This window comes from Nelumbo nucifera, chromosome 1 (assembly GCF_055504915.1).
Source record: "Nelumbo nucifera cultivar China Antique chromosome 1, China Antique-T2T, whole genome shotgun sequence".
Classification (NCBI taxonomy): Eukaryota; Viridiplantae; Streptophyta; class Magnoliopsida; order Proteales; family Nelumbonaceae; genus Nelumbo; species Nelumbo nucifera.
Genome location: NC_142649.1, coordinates 61,412,214 through 61,429,893, shown reverse-complemented (window position 1 = coordinate 61,429,893; position 17,680 = coordinate 61,412,214). Strand labels below are relative to the sequence as shown.

The following is a 17,680-nucleotide window of genomic DNA, read 5'->3' as shown; positions in this document are numbered from 1 at the left end:
ATAGCTAGGTTACATCTGTGGCATGCTAGGCTAGGTCATTTACCTTTTTCATCATTAGAAGTGTTGTTTCCGGAATTATTCAAGGGTGTTTCAAGTTAAAATTTAGTTTGTGAAGTATGTCAGCTGTCAAAACAATGTAGAACTGTTTATCCAATTTCTAGTAATGAATTTCAAGCTCCCTTTGATTTAATCCACTCTGATGTTTGGGGCCCTTCACCTCTTGTTTTTGTTGATGGCTTTCGGTATTTTATCAGTTTTATTGATCACTACTCTCGATGCACATGGATCTACTTGTTGAAAGGACGCGATGAAGTGCCACGGGTAACCATGGCATTTTACAAAATGATTGAAACACAATTTGCCAAGAAAATTAAGCAATTCAGGTCAGACAATGCTGCTGAATACTTTGAAAGATCCTTGAACCTGTTTATGGAGGATACTGGAGTGATACATTAGTCATCTTGTGCTAGTACCCCCCAACAGAATGGGGTTGCTGAGCGCAAGAATAGACACCTATTGGAGACTGCTCGAGCCTTACTATTTCAGCACAAGGTTCCCAAACACTACTGGTCTCAAGCAGTCCTTACTGCATCATATCTGATAAATCGAATGCCACCCAAGGTATTGGGTATGAAAACTCCTTTCTCTGTCCTTTGTCCTCATCTCCCAGACTTTTCTCTTCCACCGAGGGTCTTTGGTTGTGTATGTTTTATACATGTAAAGGATCCAAAGAAGACCAAACTGGATCCTAAGGCTACTAAAGGAATCTTTTTGGGGTACTCTCCTACACAGAAGGGTTACAAGTGTTATGATCCAGTCACCAAGAAAAAATATGTCACAAAGGATGTGGTGTTTTTTGAGTCTCGATCCTATTTTCACTCTTCCTAGAATCCTCTTCATGGGGAGACTAGCGGGATGGAAGAGGATTCTTCTGTTCCCTCCTTTTTTGTGCCTCTTTCTGCCTCGGACCTTCCATCTTCTCCTCTTGATCCTCCTAGTTGTAGTATCCCGGGTGAATCTAGTGAGGCTCCCATTGTACCAGCTACCACTCGTGATGTTGCAGGTGTTACTGAAGACTCCAACAGGCAACAAAAAGATATAAGAATCACCACAACAGAAGGAAAAAGGGCCCTCTAACTCATGACAACAACCAATTGGACTCGGATCAACTTGTCTCAGCAACTCCAGGTAATCTTATTACTCTTCCCTCTGATTTGGATCTCCCTATTGCCCTTCGTAAGCCTACCCGTTCTTGTACTATCCGGCACCCCATTGCTGATTTTGTGTCTTACTCACATTTGTCTCCTCGTTATTGTTCCTTTGTGTTTGCTCTTTCTTCTGTGCATGTCCCTACTAGGTATTCAGAGGCAGTGTCTGACCCAAGATGGAAAGATGCTATGAACGAAGAAATGAAAGCCTTAATGAAAGCAAAGACTTGGGAATTAGTGGATCTACCAGAAGGGAAAAATACTGTTGGATGCAAGTGGGTGTTCACTGTAAAGCATAGGGAGGACGGGTCCATTGAAAGGTACAAGGCCAGACTTGTAGCAAAAGGGTTTACTCAAAAAAAGGGATTAACTACAAAGAAACCTTTGCTCCAGTAGCGAAACTCAACACAATCCGAGTTTTATTGTCATTAGTTGCAAACTTCTCATGGGAGCTGCATCAGTTGGATGTGAAGAATGCTTTCCTAAATGGTGACCTACATGAAGAGGTATTCATGGATCCTCCACCAGTTGCACGGTACTCAGCTTCAGCACTGGATCTAGCTACAACGATTTGCTTCTTACTCCTCCAAGTAACAAGGTTCCCTCCTACAAAGGTGCAGTAACCACTCGTAGACCTTCTGTCACTTTGAGATCCAGCCCAATCCGCATCTGTGTAAATTTCAACCCTCAAGTGTCCATGTTTTTGGAATAATAAACTAGCACCCGAGAACTTCTTAAGATACCGAAGTACTCTCTCTGCTGCTTCAAGATGGGTGGACCTAGGTGCATGCATGAACTGACTGAGGACACCAACAGCATATGCTATGTCTAGACGAGTCATAGAGAGGTACAACAATCTTCCTACAAGCCTCTGAAATTCCTTCACATCCTTAAGAGGTTCACCTTGGCCGTCACTTAACTTATGGTTGGGGTCAATGGGAGAGTCAGCTGGTTTAACCCCAATCTTTCTAGTGTCCTTAAGCAAGTCTAGGACATATTTCGTTTGGGAGATGAAGATACCCTTTTTTGATCGGGCAACCTCAATTCCAAGGAAGTATTTGGCAGGTCCTAGATCTTTCACTTCGAATTGAGTGGCAAGGAAGCCCTTCAAACTTTGAATTTCATCCTCCCAGTCACCAGTAACAATTATGTCATCCACATATACTATTAGGGCAGCCATTTTACCTTCTACCCTTTTTACAAACAGTGTGTGATCTGACTGACATTGCTTGTATCCCCTCTGCTGAACTGCAGTATGAAATCTGCTAAACCAAGCTCTTGGTGATTGCTTCTTGGTGATTGCTTCAGCCCATATAAAGACTTCTTTAACTTGCACACTTTCTGTTCACTTCCTTGAGCCAAAAAACCGGGGGGTTGAGCCATATAAACTTCCTCTTCAAGGTCACCATTCAAGAAGGCATTCTTGATGTCGAGCTGATGTAGATCCCAATTCAGATTGGCAGCAAGAGAGAAAAATACTCTAATAGAGTTCATTTTGGCAACAGGGGCAAAGGTTTCTGCATAATCAACTCCATATACTTGAGTAAAACCCTTTGCCACTAAATGAGCTTTATACCTCTGCACAGTTCCATCAGCCCCATGCTTAACAGTGAACACCCATTTACATCCAACTAGAACCTTACCCTTAGGGAGATCAACAAGTTCCCACGTGCCATTCTTATGAAGAGCATCAATTTCTTCCTTCATGGCATTTGTCCATTCTGGTACTGAGAGAGCTTCTGCCACATTCTTGGGAATAGGGATACTGTCAATGGAGGTAAGGAAGGCACGAAATGAAGGTGAGATGTTCTCATATGAGACAAAGTTGGAAATGGGGTGTTTTGTGGTGCACAACCTAGCACCTTTTCTGTGAGCAATAGGAAGGTCTAGATCATTAGCAACAGGGAGGTCAGGACTATCATTGGGAGTCAAGTTACCTGAGAGAGTATGATCTTCCCCCGAGGAGTTTGATAGCACTTGAGGTACAACTTCTAGATTCTCCACAGCTCTTGAACTTGGTTGGCCTTTATGATGACGAGAAAAAACACGGAAAGGTGGAGGATCAGGAAGAGAAGGGGGAGAAGGAGAAGGATTAGGAAGAGGAGGAAGCTGAACCAGTTTCTCCTCATGCCTACACTCCCCCTGAGGAGAAACAGGAAAGAAGGGCTCATCTTCAAAGAAGGTGACATCCATGGAGACATAGAATCTCCGAGAAACATGATCAAAGCAACGATACCCTTTCTGAGAGAATGAGTAGCCAAGAAATATACACGGGATAGCACGAGAGTCCAATTTCCCCCGGGTGGGAGATAGGTTTTGGACAAAGCACCGACAACCAAAAACACGAGGAGGGATAGAAAGAAGAGGGGCCTTAGGAAAGAGAAGCTGATGTGGGGCTTTGTACTCTAACCAACGAGAGGGCATTCGGTTAATGAGGTATGTAGAACAAAGGACAGCCTCAAGCCAAAATCGTTTGGGAACATTCATGTGGAATAGTAAACCCCGTGCCACTTCAAGGAGGTGTCGGTTCTTCCGTTCAGCCACACCATTTTGTTGTGGCGTACGGGTACAAGAGCTCCGATGAAGAGAGCCATGTGAAGCAAAGAACTCCGTGAGGTCACTATGGAAAAACTCTTTTGCATTGTCTGACTGGAATATTTGAATCTCGGTCTGAAATTGGGTGAAGACCATCCGCTGAAAATCTTGGATAATTTTTGGTACTTCCTCACGGGTTCGCATTGGATATACCCAAGTGTATCTGGAATAATCGTCAATGAAGGTAATGAAGTACTTGTAGCCACTCTCAGAAGGTAAAGTAACAGGGCCCCACACATTAGAATGCACAATGTGAAAAGGAAACTCAGATTTACTATTTCTTTGAGGAAATTGAGTTCTACAATGCTTGCTTAACTGACACGTTTGACAGGAAAAATTAGAAACAGACATTGACTTACACAGTTCTGGGAAAACCAATTTCAAGGTCTCAAAAGACAAATGACCCAGACGACAGTGCCACAAATACATTTTACTCTTTTTGAATTGACTCATAGACTCTGTAACATGAAGGCCAGCCGTATTCTCCAGCATGTAGAGTCCATCAACCATACGTCCCCTACCAATCGTCCTCCCCGAGGCCAGATCTTGAATCACACAATAGGTAGGGAAAAAAGTCACAGAACAGTTCAAGGAATTTGTAACACTACTGACTGAGAACAAATTCATAGGGAATTTTGGAACATGAAGAACATCAAAAAGAGTTAGGCCGAGGGGAAGAGAGAGAGTTCCTTGACCAGCTATGGAAGTGTATGATCCATCAGCTAGTCTCACTTTATCTCTTCCAGAAAGAGGGTGATAAGTTTGAAAGTAAGAGGACATACCAGTCATGTGTTTTGACGCTCCAGAATCGATGATCCATGGAGAGTCAAGGTTGTGTGAGGCAGCATGGAAAGCTGTGGCAGAATTACCTGATATGGATGCAAAAGAGGCGGTGGGAGGAGCATCCATCTGGCGAATTGCTCTACCATAAAGCTCCAAATGGTCACGGAAGGAGTTTACAATATCTTCCCTTGGGTCTGATCTAGAGTAGTTGTGTTGGCTATGTGGTGTTTGAGGCACAGTAGAAGTGGAGGGCTGATTCTCCCGAGAAACCATATTTGCCATGTGGTGTTTCTTGGTACCTTGTTGCCCGGGTCTTCTAATTACATCTGAGCCTTGCTTCTTAGGTAAATCCTGAACCCACTTTGGTTTCCCATGGAGATCCCAACAAGTATCTTTGGTGTTCCGGGGCCTCTGACAATTAGTGCACCACAATCTTTCCTTATTCATGATTCTAGGTTTAGAAGTACTCAAAAACAAAGGCACACTGCCTTACAGAGCTGTTACAGTCCACAACTAGGCACTTGCTGATTTTCAGTTTCACAGAGAACCAAACACAAACACTGCAGCTGCAGTACTAGGATGTATGACCTACAATGTGTAGGAGTCCACAGAACAATATACGAACTGCTCTTGCAGTGTAACCAGGTCTGCATGATCTACAGTTTTGCAACTTCAATACAGTTTCTCAACCAAGAGAGAAAAAAAAAAACTCAGTAGAAACAGCAATACAAGTGGTGGTGCACCACACCTAATTGGCTGATATCCACTTTCCAGGACAGCCGAACAGTCACTTAGGGTATGGGGTTCAACCACAATCCCTTGGAGAATTGAATAGAGCAGCATACACTCGGAGGAAGGGGAACGGTCCGTCCCTACACAGATTTTGGGACATTAACAGTCGTGCAAGAAGAGAGCCATAAACAGGAAAAAAAAGTCAGTCCCTATGTCACCCGAACTGTGAATAGGTAGAACAGTCATGGATTCGAACTTCTCTTAAGGACAGAACCTTCCTTCGAACATCTGGGATGGATTTCCATAGACTTCTTAGCCAAGCAACACCAGCTACCAGCACCTAAGGCTGGAAGTTGAACAGTCAGTAGCAGAACCCTTTTTTTTTCTGCGCCAGGAAGTTGAACAGTCAGCTTTCATGTAGTAGAACCCAACTCGACAGTGGAGACAATCCGTAGCACTAGAGAATGCTTCCTCTCCTTGTCTTCGAGCATCAGGACTGTAGCTTCTACGCAGCAGTGGAGAGAGACCTCAGCTGGTTATTTTTCAGGCCTGGACAGTCCTGCTCTGATACCATGTTGATTAGGAGAAGGAGAAGAAGAAGGGAAGAAGAAGGAAGAAGAAGAAGAAGAAGAAGAAGAAGAAGAAGAGGCTACAGAGTTAAGCCTCAAAAACTTAGCTTCAGTCGAGTGAAGCTTTGCATTTATACTATTCTGGCCGTACATAACAATATGTCTACAAAATTACAAAAATACCCCAGTGGGTACTAAGTCTGTGAACAGTACATATAATACACCTGTTAACAAGCATTATATGGTCTTAAGCAGTTTCCTCGAGCTTGGTTTGAGAAGCTTTGTGGGGCCATGAAGAAAGGGGGTTACACTCAAAGTGGGGCAGATCATACCTTGTTCATAAGGAAGAAAAATGGCAAACTTACAGCACTTATTGTCTATGTGGATGATATGGTGATTACAGGGGATGATTAGGAAGAGATAAAAAGACTAAAGGAATTCTTGGCTGCTGAATTTAAGATCAAAGACCTGGGTCAGCTGAGATACTTCCTTGGGATTGAAGTGGCTAGGTCAAAAGAGGGCATCTATATATGTCAGCGGAAATATGTCTTTGATCTTCTAGAAAAGACAGGTATGATGGGGTGTAGGCCAGCAGATACTCCAATAGAGCAGAACCATGGTCTACTGGAATCGGTAGGAGAGGACTACCTTGATAAAGAGAGATACCAAAAGCTGGTGGGGAAGTTGATTTATCTGTCTCTCACTTGCCCAGATATTGCTTATGCTGTACATGTAGTTATTCAGTTCATGCACTCTCCTAAAATCCCTCACATGAGAGTTGTGGAAAGGATTCTCAGGTATTTGAAGACTTGCCCGGGAAAAGGAATTCTGTTCAGAAAACACAATAAAATTGAAGTTGAAGCATATACTGGTGCAGATTGGGTTGGTTCTGTTGGGGACAAGAAGTCCACCTCCAGGTACTGCACCTTTGTTGGAGGAAATCTAGTTACATGGAGGAGTAAAAAACAAAATGTGGTTGCTAGATCAAGTGCAGAGGCTGAATATCGAGCTATGGCTCATGGTGTTGCTGAACTTCTGTGGCTTAAGATCCTTCTTGGTGAACTTGGAATAAAGATCGAGTGCCCTCTCAGGTTGTACTGTGACAACAAGGCTGCCATCAACATTGCAAATAACCCAGTGCAACATGATAGAACGAAGCATATTGAGATTGACCGACACTTTGTTAGAGAAAGAATAGTCTCAGGAGAACTTTGCATTCCTTATACTCCCTCTGAGATGCAGATCGCAGATGTTCTAACAAAAGGGCTAGCTTCAGTAAAATTCTTGGACTTACTTGGCAAGCTAAACATGATTGACATCCATGCTTAGCTTGAGGGGGAGTGTTGGTTCGGCTGTCTTAATATGTATGTTTATCTTTGTTGGGTCTTAAGTCATTAGTTATTGGGCCTAATCTTATTTAGTGTTCTATTTGTCTAGGTGTCCCATCACTAATCAGGGGCAGTCTAGTTAACTCATGTGACATTATGTAATACACTTATTTATAATAGAGTAGGGTCGGCTTAGAGATTTTTGCCGCCATTCTCAAACTTTCTCTTCTTCTTCTTCTTCTTCTCTTCTCCTTCGGCAGCCGTGTTCCAGCAAACAACCATCACCTCCACTCTCAATGAGCCCCCCACTCCTATTGGTCCTGAAAACAAAGCCACAATTCTGCCATTTTCATCTCTGAAAGCTCCTCCTATACCTGAAGGGCCCGAGTTACCTCTTGAACTTCCATCAAAATTCAATTTCACTCTTTGTTGTGTTGGTGGGGACCACAATTCCTGCACAATAGGTTTCATGGAAGTTATAGAAGCCACCACTTCCCAATTCCTGTAAATGTCTTCAACTGAGAAGTCTTTTAACAAATCCAAAGTTTTCAACCAATGAATAGTCTTAATAATTATCCTTTCTACAATTGCCTCCTTGGATTTATCCACGCCTTTAAAGATTCTATTATTCCTTTCTTCCCAAACTGACCATAAGATAGCTGCTCTTGTGGCTTTCCACATTAATCTTCCACACCTCTTCGGTTGCCTGAAAAAGCTTGGGTCAAAAAGGCTTGCCACATTTGGGGGAGGTGTCCACCTACAACCAAAGATAGAAGAGAACCAAGTAGAGGCTACAAACATGGGGTGATAGGCAAACATTTGGCCTTTTTCTTTGCAACAAATCTAGAGTATTGATTTTTTGGATAACCACCTCCCAATAAAAAGTCCGAACTTTTGGGGGTACAGGCTGACACCAAATCTCCTTTGAAGGAAAGCTCCTTACAGGGTTTGATGATTGAATGAGGATATCAAAAAAGGAAGAGCAAGTGAACACACTAGAAGGGGAAGGTTTCTAAATTCTACTGTCCACACAAGATTGATCCAGATAAGTTGACCCTAGAAGTTTAATTAATTCATCCGCCATTGTCATTTCCGACTCCCTTAGACCTCTCCTCAAACCCAATTCCCAAGAGTTATCAGTAAAGACTGAAGAGATCACTTTTCTTTTATTTCCAGAGAGTGAATAAATAAAAGGGAACCTTTCATTAAGGGGAGTGTCTCCAACCCAAGCATCTTCCTAAAATAAGACCTTATTTCCTGCACAAGCATCAAATTTGACTTAAGGAAGGAATGAAGGTAAAATACCATGAATAGCTTTCTAGGGAGAGCACCGGGAAGCCCCTGGGTCAACTCCTGCATCCCAACCATTGTCTTCCAATCCATGAATGCTAATAATCACTCTATGCCAAAGTCTGTCCTGTTCCAAAGGCAATCTCCACAACCATTTCCCCAATAATGCTGTTTTTCTTAGCCTAAGATTTCCTATTCCTAGTCCCCCTTCATCTCTACTTCTAGAAACCACCTCCCACTTCACTAGGTGGTCTCTTTTGGTGTCTCCTGGTTCCCAAAGGAAGTCCCTCGTAATCTTCTCTAGCTGGTTTGTTACTTCCACCGGTATCCTAAAGGTAGATAGGAAATACACTGGCAAGTTAGCCAACATCAACTTTATCAGGGTTATCCTACCTCCCACAGAAATGTAATTTCTCTTCCAATTCACAAGTCTCTTTGTAAATCTCTCAATCATGGGTACCAAAAACTATCCATATTAGGATTTCCTCCCAAAGGTAGTCCCAGATACTGTAATGGCCAATCTCCTACCTCACACCCCAATATTCCAGCTAATCGAATCACCTCTTCACTCCCTATATCAAGGTTCAAAATTTCGTCATGCATCGGCCGATATGGGCCGATACGTATCATATCGGTGGGTCACCTATATGCGAAATATAAAGACTTTTGGGGGTAAGACCTGTTTTAGGGGGTAACCAGGCCTTTAACCGACCCACTGAACATATTTTGAAAAAACCTAAAAAAAATGTGTTGATACAAAGTCCGGTACACCCAATTTGGCGTATCAAACTGTATCGATACTTTGAACCTTGGTCTAAATTTCGTTTGCAGAAAATCTTTTAGGAGAAAGCATAGGAAGAGAGAGTCTAGTTTGGGAAGTCATTAACCAAGTCTGAATTTGAAACTTTCTCTTTGTTTTATTTTATTGTTGTAGAGAACACTGATGTGGTGCAATGCCATTTGCCTTTACGGACTGCAATGGGGAGGTCAATGTAGAGAACACTGATGTGGACCCCACTGTGTTCGTATGGCAGCATATTTTTGTTAGTTTATTTTTTGTTAGTTATGTCAGTGTTAGTTGGTAGTTATTTCAGTTTGTTATTACAGCTTGTTATTTCAGCTTTATTATTAGTTTATTTGCCATGTAAGCAATAAGGGCAATTCAGCCCTTTTACAATTAGTCAACATATATAAATATTAAGAGTGGGTCGACAGATCAACTGATCAACCCTCTCTCTCTTTTCAAAATCTCTTCGTGTGCTTCTTCTCTTTTCTCCCTCTCTTCTTCTTCTCTTCTGAAATTTCTTCTTTCTTTTCTTTTGAATTCAAGACTGATTGTAGTCTTTATCGACTACTTGGTATCAAAGCCGATCTAGGAGCTCTTATGTTAGTCTAATTAGATTGACTACATGAGAATCTCCTAGGTTTAGAAGTTTTTCAACAAAGAAGAAGGATCGGCTGATTCTTGGAGGTTACTGGTAGTGTGCGGCTGCTACTAAGAAGATTGTAGAAGGTTGGGAGAGTTTCAGTAGTTAGGAAGAATCAGAAAAGGCTTCGGATCCTCAAGATTAGGGTTTTGCATCAAACAGAAGGTGGCGGCTAGAGATTTTCTTTCATAAAGTAAGTTTTTTCTTGAGAATAACCTTGAAAAAATCATCTTGGTCTATTCTAAGAGGTGCGGATGGAAAATCTGTGTTTTTTCCTTTAGGGTTTTGAGAGAAAACCCTAAAATTCAAAACTGTTGTTGGTTTCAAATCAGATTTTGAACTGGTTTCATACAGAATTCTGTTTTCTTTGTTATTTGGAAGACCTAGGCTAGTTGTTATCAGTTGTTTGGGTGATGTTTTCTATTACAGTAGTTTAAAAGGTTTTTTATTATTAATTCTTGACGAAGAATGGAGTTCAAGAATCAGGGGAAGGTGTTTTTGGGACTAGCAATTCGGTAACATGTCTGAGAATGCCTTTCAGATTACAACTGTGAATTTTGATGGATCAAACTACTTAGAATGGGCTCAATCAGCCATGATGGCCATTGGGGGTAGAGGAAAACTCAGCTACTTGTTGGGAGATGTGAAAGAACCAACTAAAGAGGACCAAACTTATACCAAATGGGTTCAGGAGAACTATTTGGTTATGACATGGCTGTGCAACTCCATGTAGCCACATATCATCCAGAACTATTTGTGGGCAAAAACAGCCAAGGAAATCTGGGATGTCATGAAAGAGACTTACTCCCAACCCCTTAATGTTGCTAGGGCTTATGAATTGAAGTATGAGGTTAACAACCTTAAGCAAGGAGAGAAACCAGTCTTGGTTTACTTCTCTACCTTGAAATCTCTGTGGCATGAAATTGACCACCTAGAAACACTTGAGTGAGAAAGTCAGAAGGATGCACAGACTCATAGAAAGCAAGTTGAAACTAATAGGGTTTTTGAATTCCTAGATGGTCTGAATCTCGACTATGATATTGTGAGACAACAAATATTAACAAGGGACAGTGTGACCTTTTCTCAAGCCTACTCCTTAGTGCATAGTGAAGAGACTAAGAGAAAGGTTATGATGCAGCATCAGCCCTTCCCACCAGCCTTGGCATCAGTTAAACCTAAGTCTGGGGGTGATACGGAGAGGGATATAAAGAAGGAAGATAAGCGGGATCTAGTGTGTGAACACTGCAAGAAACCTAAGCATACTAAAGACACGTGTTGGAAGCTTCACCCTCATCTAGTTCCAGCAAAACTGAGGAACAAAAGGGATAATGCTCATATGGCTGTTAATACTGATTCTGCATCCTCATCGAGCATAGAAGGCACACCTCTAGACACCCTAGCTATTGCCTGGGCTGCCCTAACTCAGTTGGAAAAGGAAGTTGGGAATTCAGCTCAATCATCTCAGCCACCATCAGCTCCTCCCACATCATTCTTTGCTCATTCAGGTGCTCGGGCCTCAGCTTACCATGCTTCAGCTCCAGGTAACACTGAACATTGTTGGGTAATAGACTCAGGTGCATCTGACCATATGACTAGCTTGTCATCACTGTTCACTACCTTTCACTTATTTTCTGGTAGAGATAAAGTGTCCATTGCTGATGGTCCATTTCTGGCAAGGGAGACATCAAATTGTCTAATATCATTTCCTTATCTTCAGTTCTGCATGTTCCTAAGCTTAATACTAACTTGCTTTCAGTCAGTAGTATTATAAAGCATCAGAATTGTTCAGTAACTTTTTTCCCTGACCGATGTGTTTTTCAGGACTTGGAAACAAGGAAGGTGATTGGGACTAGCCATGAGACGAATGTGATCTATCTGCTTGGAGAGAGTTCTCATTGGGAAGATCGTGAAGATAGGAAGTCTTTTGTTTCTCAGTCTGTTAGTCAGGTTATGCTTTGGCATAATCAGTTGGGTCATTTATCCTTTCGGTCTTTGAAGAGTTTGTTTCCAAATTTGTTTGAGTCTGTTCAGATGTCCAATTTGAGATGTGAGAGTTGTGAGCTTGCAAAGCATTGTAGAACATCTTATTCCTTGAGTAATAAAAGAAGTAGTAATTCTTTTGATATTGTGCATACCGATGTTTGGGGCCCGTATCACATCACTTCTATGGGGGGATACAGATATTTCTTGTTGTTTGTTGATGACTATACCCGTTTTTCTTGGGTTTACCTTATGCGTTCTCGGTATGAGGTTCCTGCTTTGACCCAAATCTTTCATCAGATGATTTTAACCCAGTTTGGGGTCAAAATCAAAATCTTCAGATCCGATAATGCGAAAGAATACTTTACCAACCCATTAGCCTCTTATTTGCTTGATCATGGGATTATTCACCAGAGTACTTGTCCTTATACACCACAGCAGAATGGGGTTGCTGAGAGGAAGAATAAGCACATATTGGAAGTGGCTAGAAGCATTATGTTTAACTCCAATGTGCCTATTCGTTTCTAGGGAGATGCTATTCTTACAGCAGTGTATCTCATTAATCGAGTTCCTTCACGGGTTCTTGACATGAAGCCTCCATTTACCCTTCTATACCCCAATAAAGAATTGTTTATTGTTCCCCTTAAAACCTTTGGTTGCACTTGCTTTGTTCAGATTCTTGGACCTCATCGTTCCAAATTTGATCCTAAGGCCTCCAAATGTATTTTTCTCGGTTATGCACAAACTCAAAAGGGTTATTGCTGCTATGAACCTACTTCTGGGAGGAGATTTGTCTCGATGGATGTTACTTTCTTTGAGGAGGTACCCTATTACCCTAGGGTTTCTCCTCAGGGGGAGAGTAGTGAGAGTGGGAGTAACAGTGGGGGTCCACATCAGTGTTCTCTACAATTGTGTTCTGTTGTTTGATGATCAATTCTCAGCACTGTTTTGTTCTGTTCTCTTCCTTTCTTATTGAAGGAAGGGGGTAACTTTATTTTTCATCATTGAATTAATAATAAACTCTCTTTGATCTGGTTTCTGGTACAAATTTGCTGCTTCTCTTTTTACGGTATTCCTTTTGGTCCTTGGTTTTAGCCAGTGATCTATTTGGTCTGAACTTTGACTGTTATACAGGAGTCCACCTTTTTATATTGGAGATGAAAGAACATTTAATAATTGGAATTTGGAAGTTGTCAACCGGTTTGGTGGAATAGAGAATTATAATTGCAAAAGCTGAAGATGTTTGTTTCTGTGGTCCAGTTATTTACATTATATTTTGCATATGCATCATAACATTGACATTAGTATAATTTCTGTTTGGCCAATTTTTTTTATCGACTAATATAATTCAATTAAACCGATTTACTTTCTTTTGACTTCTCTCCAGATACAGACTCTGCTAAAGCATCTAGAAAGCAACTGAAAGAAGCTATTTACTCAGTCCTATTTGAAATGAATGTCCCTGCTGTTTGTGCCATCAATCAGGTTGCATTTTTTCCCATCAAAATTTGATTCTTTTTTCTTCAAGTGCACTCAGATTCTGGTTATATGCAATATTATGTTAAATTGTTACAGTTGTAATTCTTTATGTTTCTTCCTTAGGTCTGTATTCAATTGTGCTAGGTTCTTTATCTTAGTGCTTTTTCTATCCTCTGGAGATGATTTTCAGTTAATTATTTTGGACTCGTGTTGAATGCATCTAGATACATTAATGATGTGGCTTGTCATAAATTTGATCATATTACTAGTTTCATCCATCTTGCTTCTAATATTACAGGGTCTCTTGATTTTTATGTTTACTTCATCACTTTTTCCTTCTAATTTTGGAAGATGGGAATCTTATTGGGTTGGCATAAATTCTCTCTGATTGATTAGCACTTAACCAGGCTTACGTGAGGGGGAAAATAGAAAATCATTCCACTGTTCAATATTTTTGCTTCTAATTATTTGATTGAATTGAATATTCCAGCTACATCTGATTTCTATTTTTTCTCAATATTGCATGCCTTTAGAAGGGCAGTTTGGGCAACTTGAATCCCAGAATACGGCATAGTTAGATTCTAGATTCAATTACCAATAAAGGGGAAAAACACAAAAGTATGTATTCATAAAAAATGATGTATGTGATGGACCTGAATTAGAAAACTAAGAGCCTGGCTGAAAATTGTACAAGCATCAAGATTATATGAGCTTCACTAAGGGAATTGATGGGGAAAGCAGAGGTCAGGACAAGAAGCTTTCTGAATTTTTTATTTGTTTTGGGACAATCAAGGTAGTTTGGAAGACTATAAAGGATAGAAGTAGAAATTAAGTAGCCCTAATTGGTGACAGGATGAGGGGAAGTCAAACTGAGATGGTTCTGTCATGTGTATAGCTGACCAATGAATTCTTATTAGCTTAATGTGATGGCCATGTAGCGGGCTGTGGAACCAATGAGAATGCCCCACACCAACCATAAATGTTAAGTGAGAGGTTGAGTGGTTGTGGGCCATATGCATTTTATGACTGGCATGGGGTTATAGTTGCTTCCACAGCTTGCTAAACAGCCATTACGCTCAGCTAATCCTATCTCCTGACTGTAGGAAATGTGGACCCCACATTAAGTGTATTCGTGTGACATCCTGAGATGTATTTAGCTTTAAATTGATTAGGATCAGCTTTCCTAGTAGGATTTATTTTATTCTATCTTATCTAGGATTAGTTTTATTTTAAACTTATCTTTTATTGCCATGTAAGCATTAAAGTTCTTTTACAATTAGGAAACTATGTATATAAATTAAGGAGTGGGGCGGCTGTTTTAAATACACCAACCACTCTCTTCTTTCTAAAACCTCTCCACCAGTTCTCCCTCTTCATCTCTCTTCTTTAAATTATTTTTTGTTAAAAACCTAAGAGATATTTGTAGTCTTGTACGACTACTTGTTATCAGAGGAAGATCTAGGGCTTCTCATGTGGTTTTGATCCAGCCGACCACACGAGAATTGCCTAGGGCTGGAAAAATAGAAAGATCAGTTCTACAGCAGCAGTCCAAAGATTGGGTCGGTCCTTGATAACTAGGAAGAATCAGAGAAAGAAAAGAGGATCAAGATCAGTTCTTGATCAAGACTGGAGCGGCTATCAGAATTTCAGAGGAATTTTTGTTCGATATCAGAATTTCAGAGGAATTTTGGTTCAAGATCAGCCTTTCAAGACTGGAAGAGACGATCAGAATTTCAGTTCTTTGATAAAAAAAAGAGTATTTCAGAATTCCCTGGTGAGATTTCAATCTCTCTTAAGATTGGCAGCAAGAATAACTTGATCTAAGAGGTACGGTTAGAAAATTTTCTCCTTTCTATATTCTTTTTGGGGTTTAAGAGAAACCCTCGAGATTCAGGACTGTTATTATTTCAGGGAGGTAATTAGATTTGTCTCCCTTGATTTAAAGTTATTCTTTACTATCTGGAAGATCTAGTAGAGTTGTTTCAGCAGGACTGTTACAGCTGAATCAGTTTTTTTTACTGTTATCAGTCTCAAGACCCAGTAGGCCGACTGTCACAGTAATTAGAGAGGTTTCTTTTACTGAATCAGAATTCTCCATCTAGTTCCACTACTAGTTACAGACCCAGTAGGCCGATTGGTACAGTAATTAGGAAGTTCCCTTTAATTAACTTCTAAGAATGGAGTTTAAGAGCCAAGGAGAGGGTGCTTTTGGGACTGGTTCAGGTGGTATGACTGAAAACACCTTCCAGATTACAACTGTAAAGTTTGATGGTTCAAACTACTTAGAGTGGGCCCAATCAACCATGATGGCCATTGGGGGAAGAGGAAAGCTAAACTATTTGTTGGGAGATGTGAAGGAACCAACTAAGGAGGATCCCACTTATGCTAAGTGGATTCAAGAAAATTATTTGGTGATGACATGGCTGTGCAACTCTATGCAGCCACACATCAGCCGAAATTACTTACGGGCAAAAACAGATAAAGAAATATGGGATGTTGTGAAAGAAACCTACTTTCAGCCCCTTAATGTTGCTAGGGCTTATGAGCTGAAATGTGAGGTTAAAAATCTTAGACAAGGAGAGAAACAGGTCTCTGTTTATTTTTCAACCCTAAAATCTGTGGCATGAGATTGACCACCTTGAGACAATTGAATGGGAGAGTCAGAAAGATGCATAGACTTACATAAAGCAAGTTGAAACTAACAAAGTATTTGAGTTCCTGGCTGGCCTAAATTCTGAGTATGATATTGTAAGACAACAGCTATTGACAAGAGAAAGTGTGACTCTATCTCAAGCCTATTCCCTAGTGCATAGTGAAGAAACTAGGAGAAAGGTTATGTTACAGTAGCAACCTTTCGGATCAGCCCTGGCAGCAATTAAACCCAAGTTCGGGGGAGAAAAGGAAAGGGATATGAAGAAAGAGGCTAAAAAGGACCTAGTTTGTGAACATTGCAAGAAATCTAAACACACTAAAGACACTTGTTGGAAGCTGCATCCACATCTAGTTCCAGCAAAACTCAGAAACAAAAAGGGGAATGCCAATATGGCTGCCAACACTGATAGTGCAGCCTCAACAGCCTCAAGAGGCACTGTAGACACCCTAGCTGCTGTTCGAGCTGCTCTGACACAATTGGAAAGTGAAGTCAGTAACTCAGTATCATCTCCTCAGCCATCATCAGCTCCTTCAACCTCATCCTTTGCTCAATCAGGTTATCGGGCTTCAACTTATCATGCTTTAGCTCCGGGTAATACAAAACATTCTCGGATAATAGATTCAGGAGCATCTAACCATATGACTGGCTTGCCATCACTTTTCTCTACTTATCATTTATATTCTGGTAAAGACAAAGTATCCATTGCTGATGGATCCCTTGTTCCTATTTTTGGCAAAGGAGACATCAAATTGTTTGATGCAATTTCCCTATCCTCCGTCTTGCATGTTCCTAAGCTTAATACTAACTTGCTCTCAGTTAGTAGCATTACAAGAAAACAAAATTGTTTAGTAACCTTTTTCCTAACCGATGTGTTTTTCAGGATCTGGAAACAAGGAAGGTGATTGGGACTGGCCGTGAGACAAATGGAATCTACCTACTTGGAGGAAGTGCTCATCAGGAGGATAGTGAAACTAAGAAATCCTTTGTTTCTCAATTTGTTGATCAGGTGATGCTTTGGCATGATAGGATGGGCCATTTATTTTTTCAGGATTTGAAAAGTTTGTTTCCTAGTATATTTGAATCTGTTCAGATGACAAGTTTGAAATGTGAAAGTTGTGAGCTTGCAAAACATTGTAGGACTACCTATTTAGTAAGTAATAACAGAAGCAATATTCCTTTTTGAAATTGTGCATACTGATGTTTGGGGACCCTATCATAACATTGCCATGGGGGGGTACAGATATTTCCTATTATTTGTTGATGATTATACTCGGTTCTCTTGGGTTTACCTGCGTTCTTGAGATGAGGTTCCAACATTAACCCAATTTGAGGTCAAAATTAAAATTTTTAGATCCAACAATGCAAAAGAATATTTCTCAAACCTATTAGCCTCCTACATGCTTGATCATGGGATTATCCATCAGAGTACCTGTCGACATACACCACAGCAGAATGGGGTTGCTGAAAGAAAGAATAGACACATATTGCAGGTAGCTAGAGGCATTATGATTACCTAAAATGTGCCTATACGTTTCTGGGGGGATGCCATTCTTATAGCAGTTTATCTTATCAATCGAATTCCCTCACGGGTTCTTGACATGAAAACTCCATTCACCCTTTTATACTCTAATAAAGA

At 40.7% G+C, this 17,680-nt stretch overlaps 1 protein-coding gene across 4 annotated transcripts in view; it reads left to right on the top strand.

The window, feature by feature from the left end:
- ARP8 (actin-related protein 8) overlaps positions 1 to 17,680 on the top strand; it is a 111,331-nt gene that overhangs the window by 50,762 nt on the left and 42,889 nt on the right. For 2 of the 4 annotated variants that reach the window (XM_010254605.3, XM_088894427.1), the window contains 2 exons: positions 13,300 to 13,397; positions 16,925 to 17,050. In XM_010254605.3, the coding sequence (XP_010252907.1) occupies positions 13,300 to 13,397; positions 16,925 to 17,050 (224 nt within the window). The remainder of the gene's footprint in view (positions 1 to 13,299; positions 13,398 to 16,924; positions 17,051 to 17,680) is intronic. The other 2 variants (XM_010254606.3, XM_088894432.1) reach the window with 1 other exon arrangement.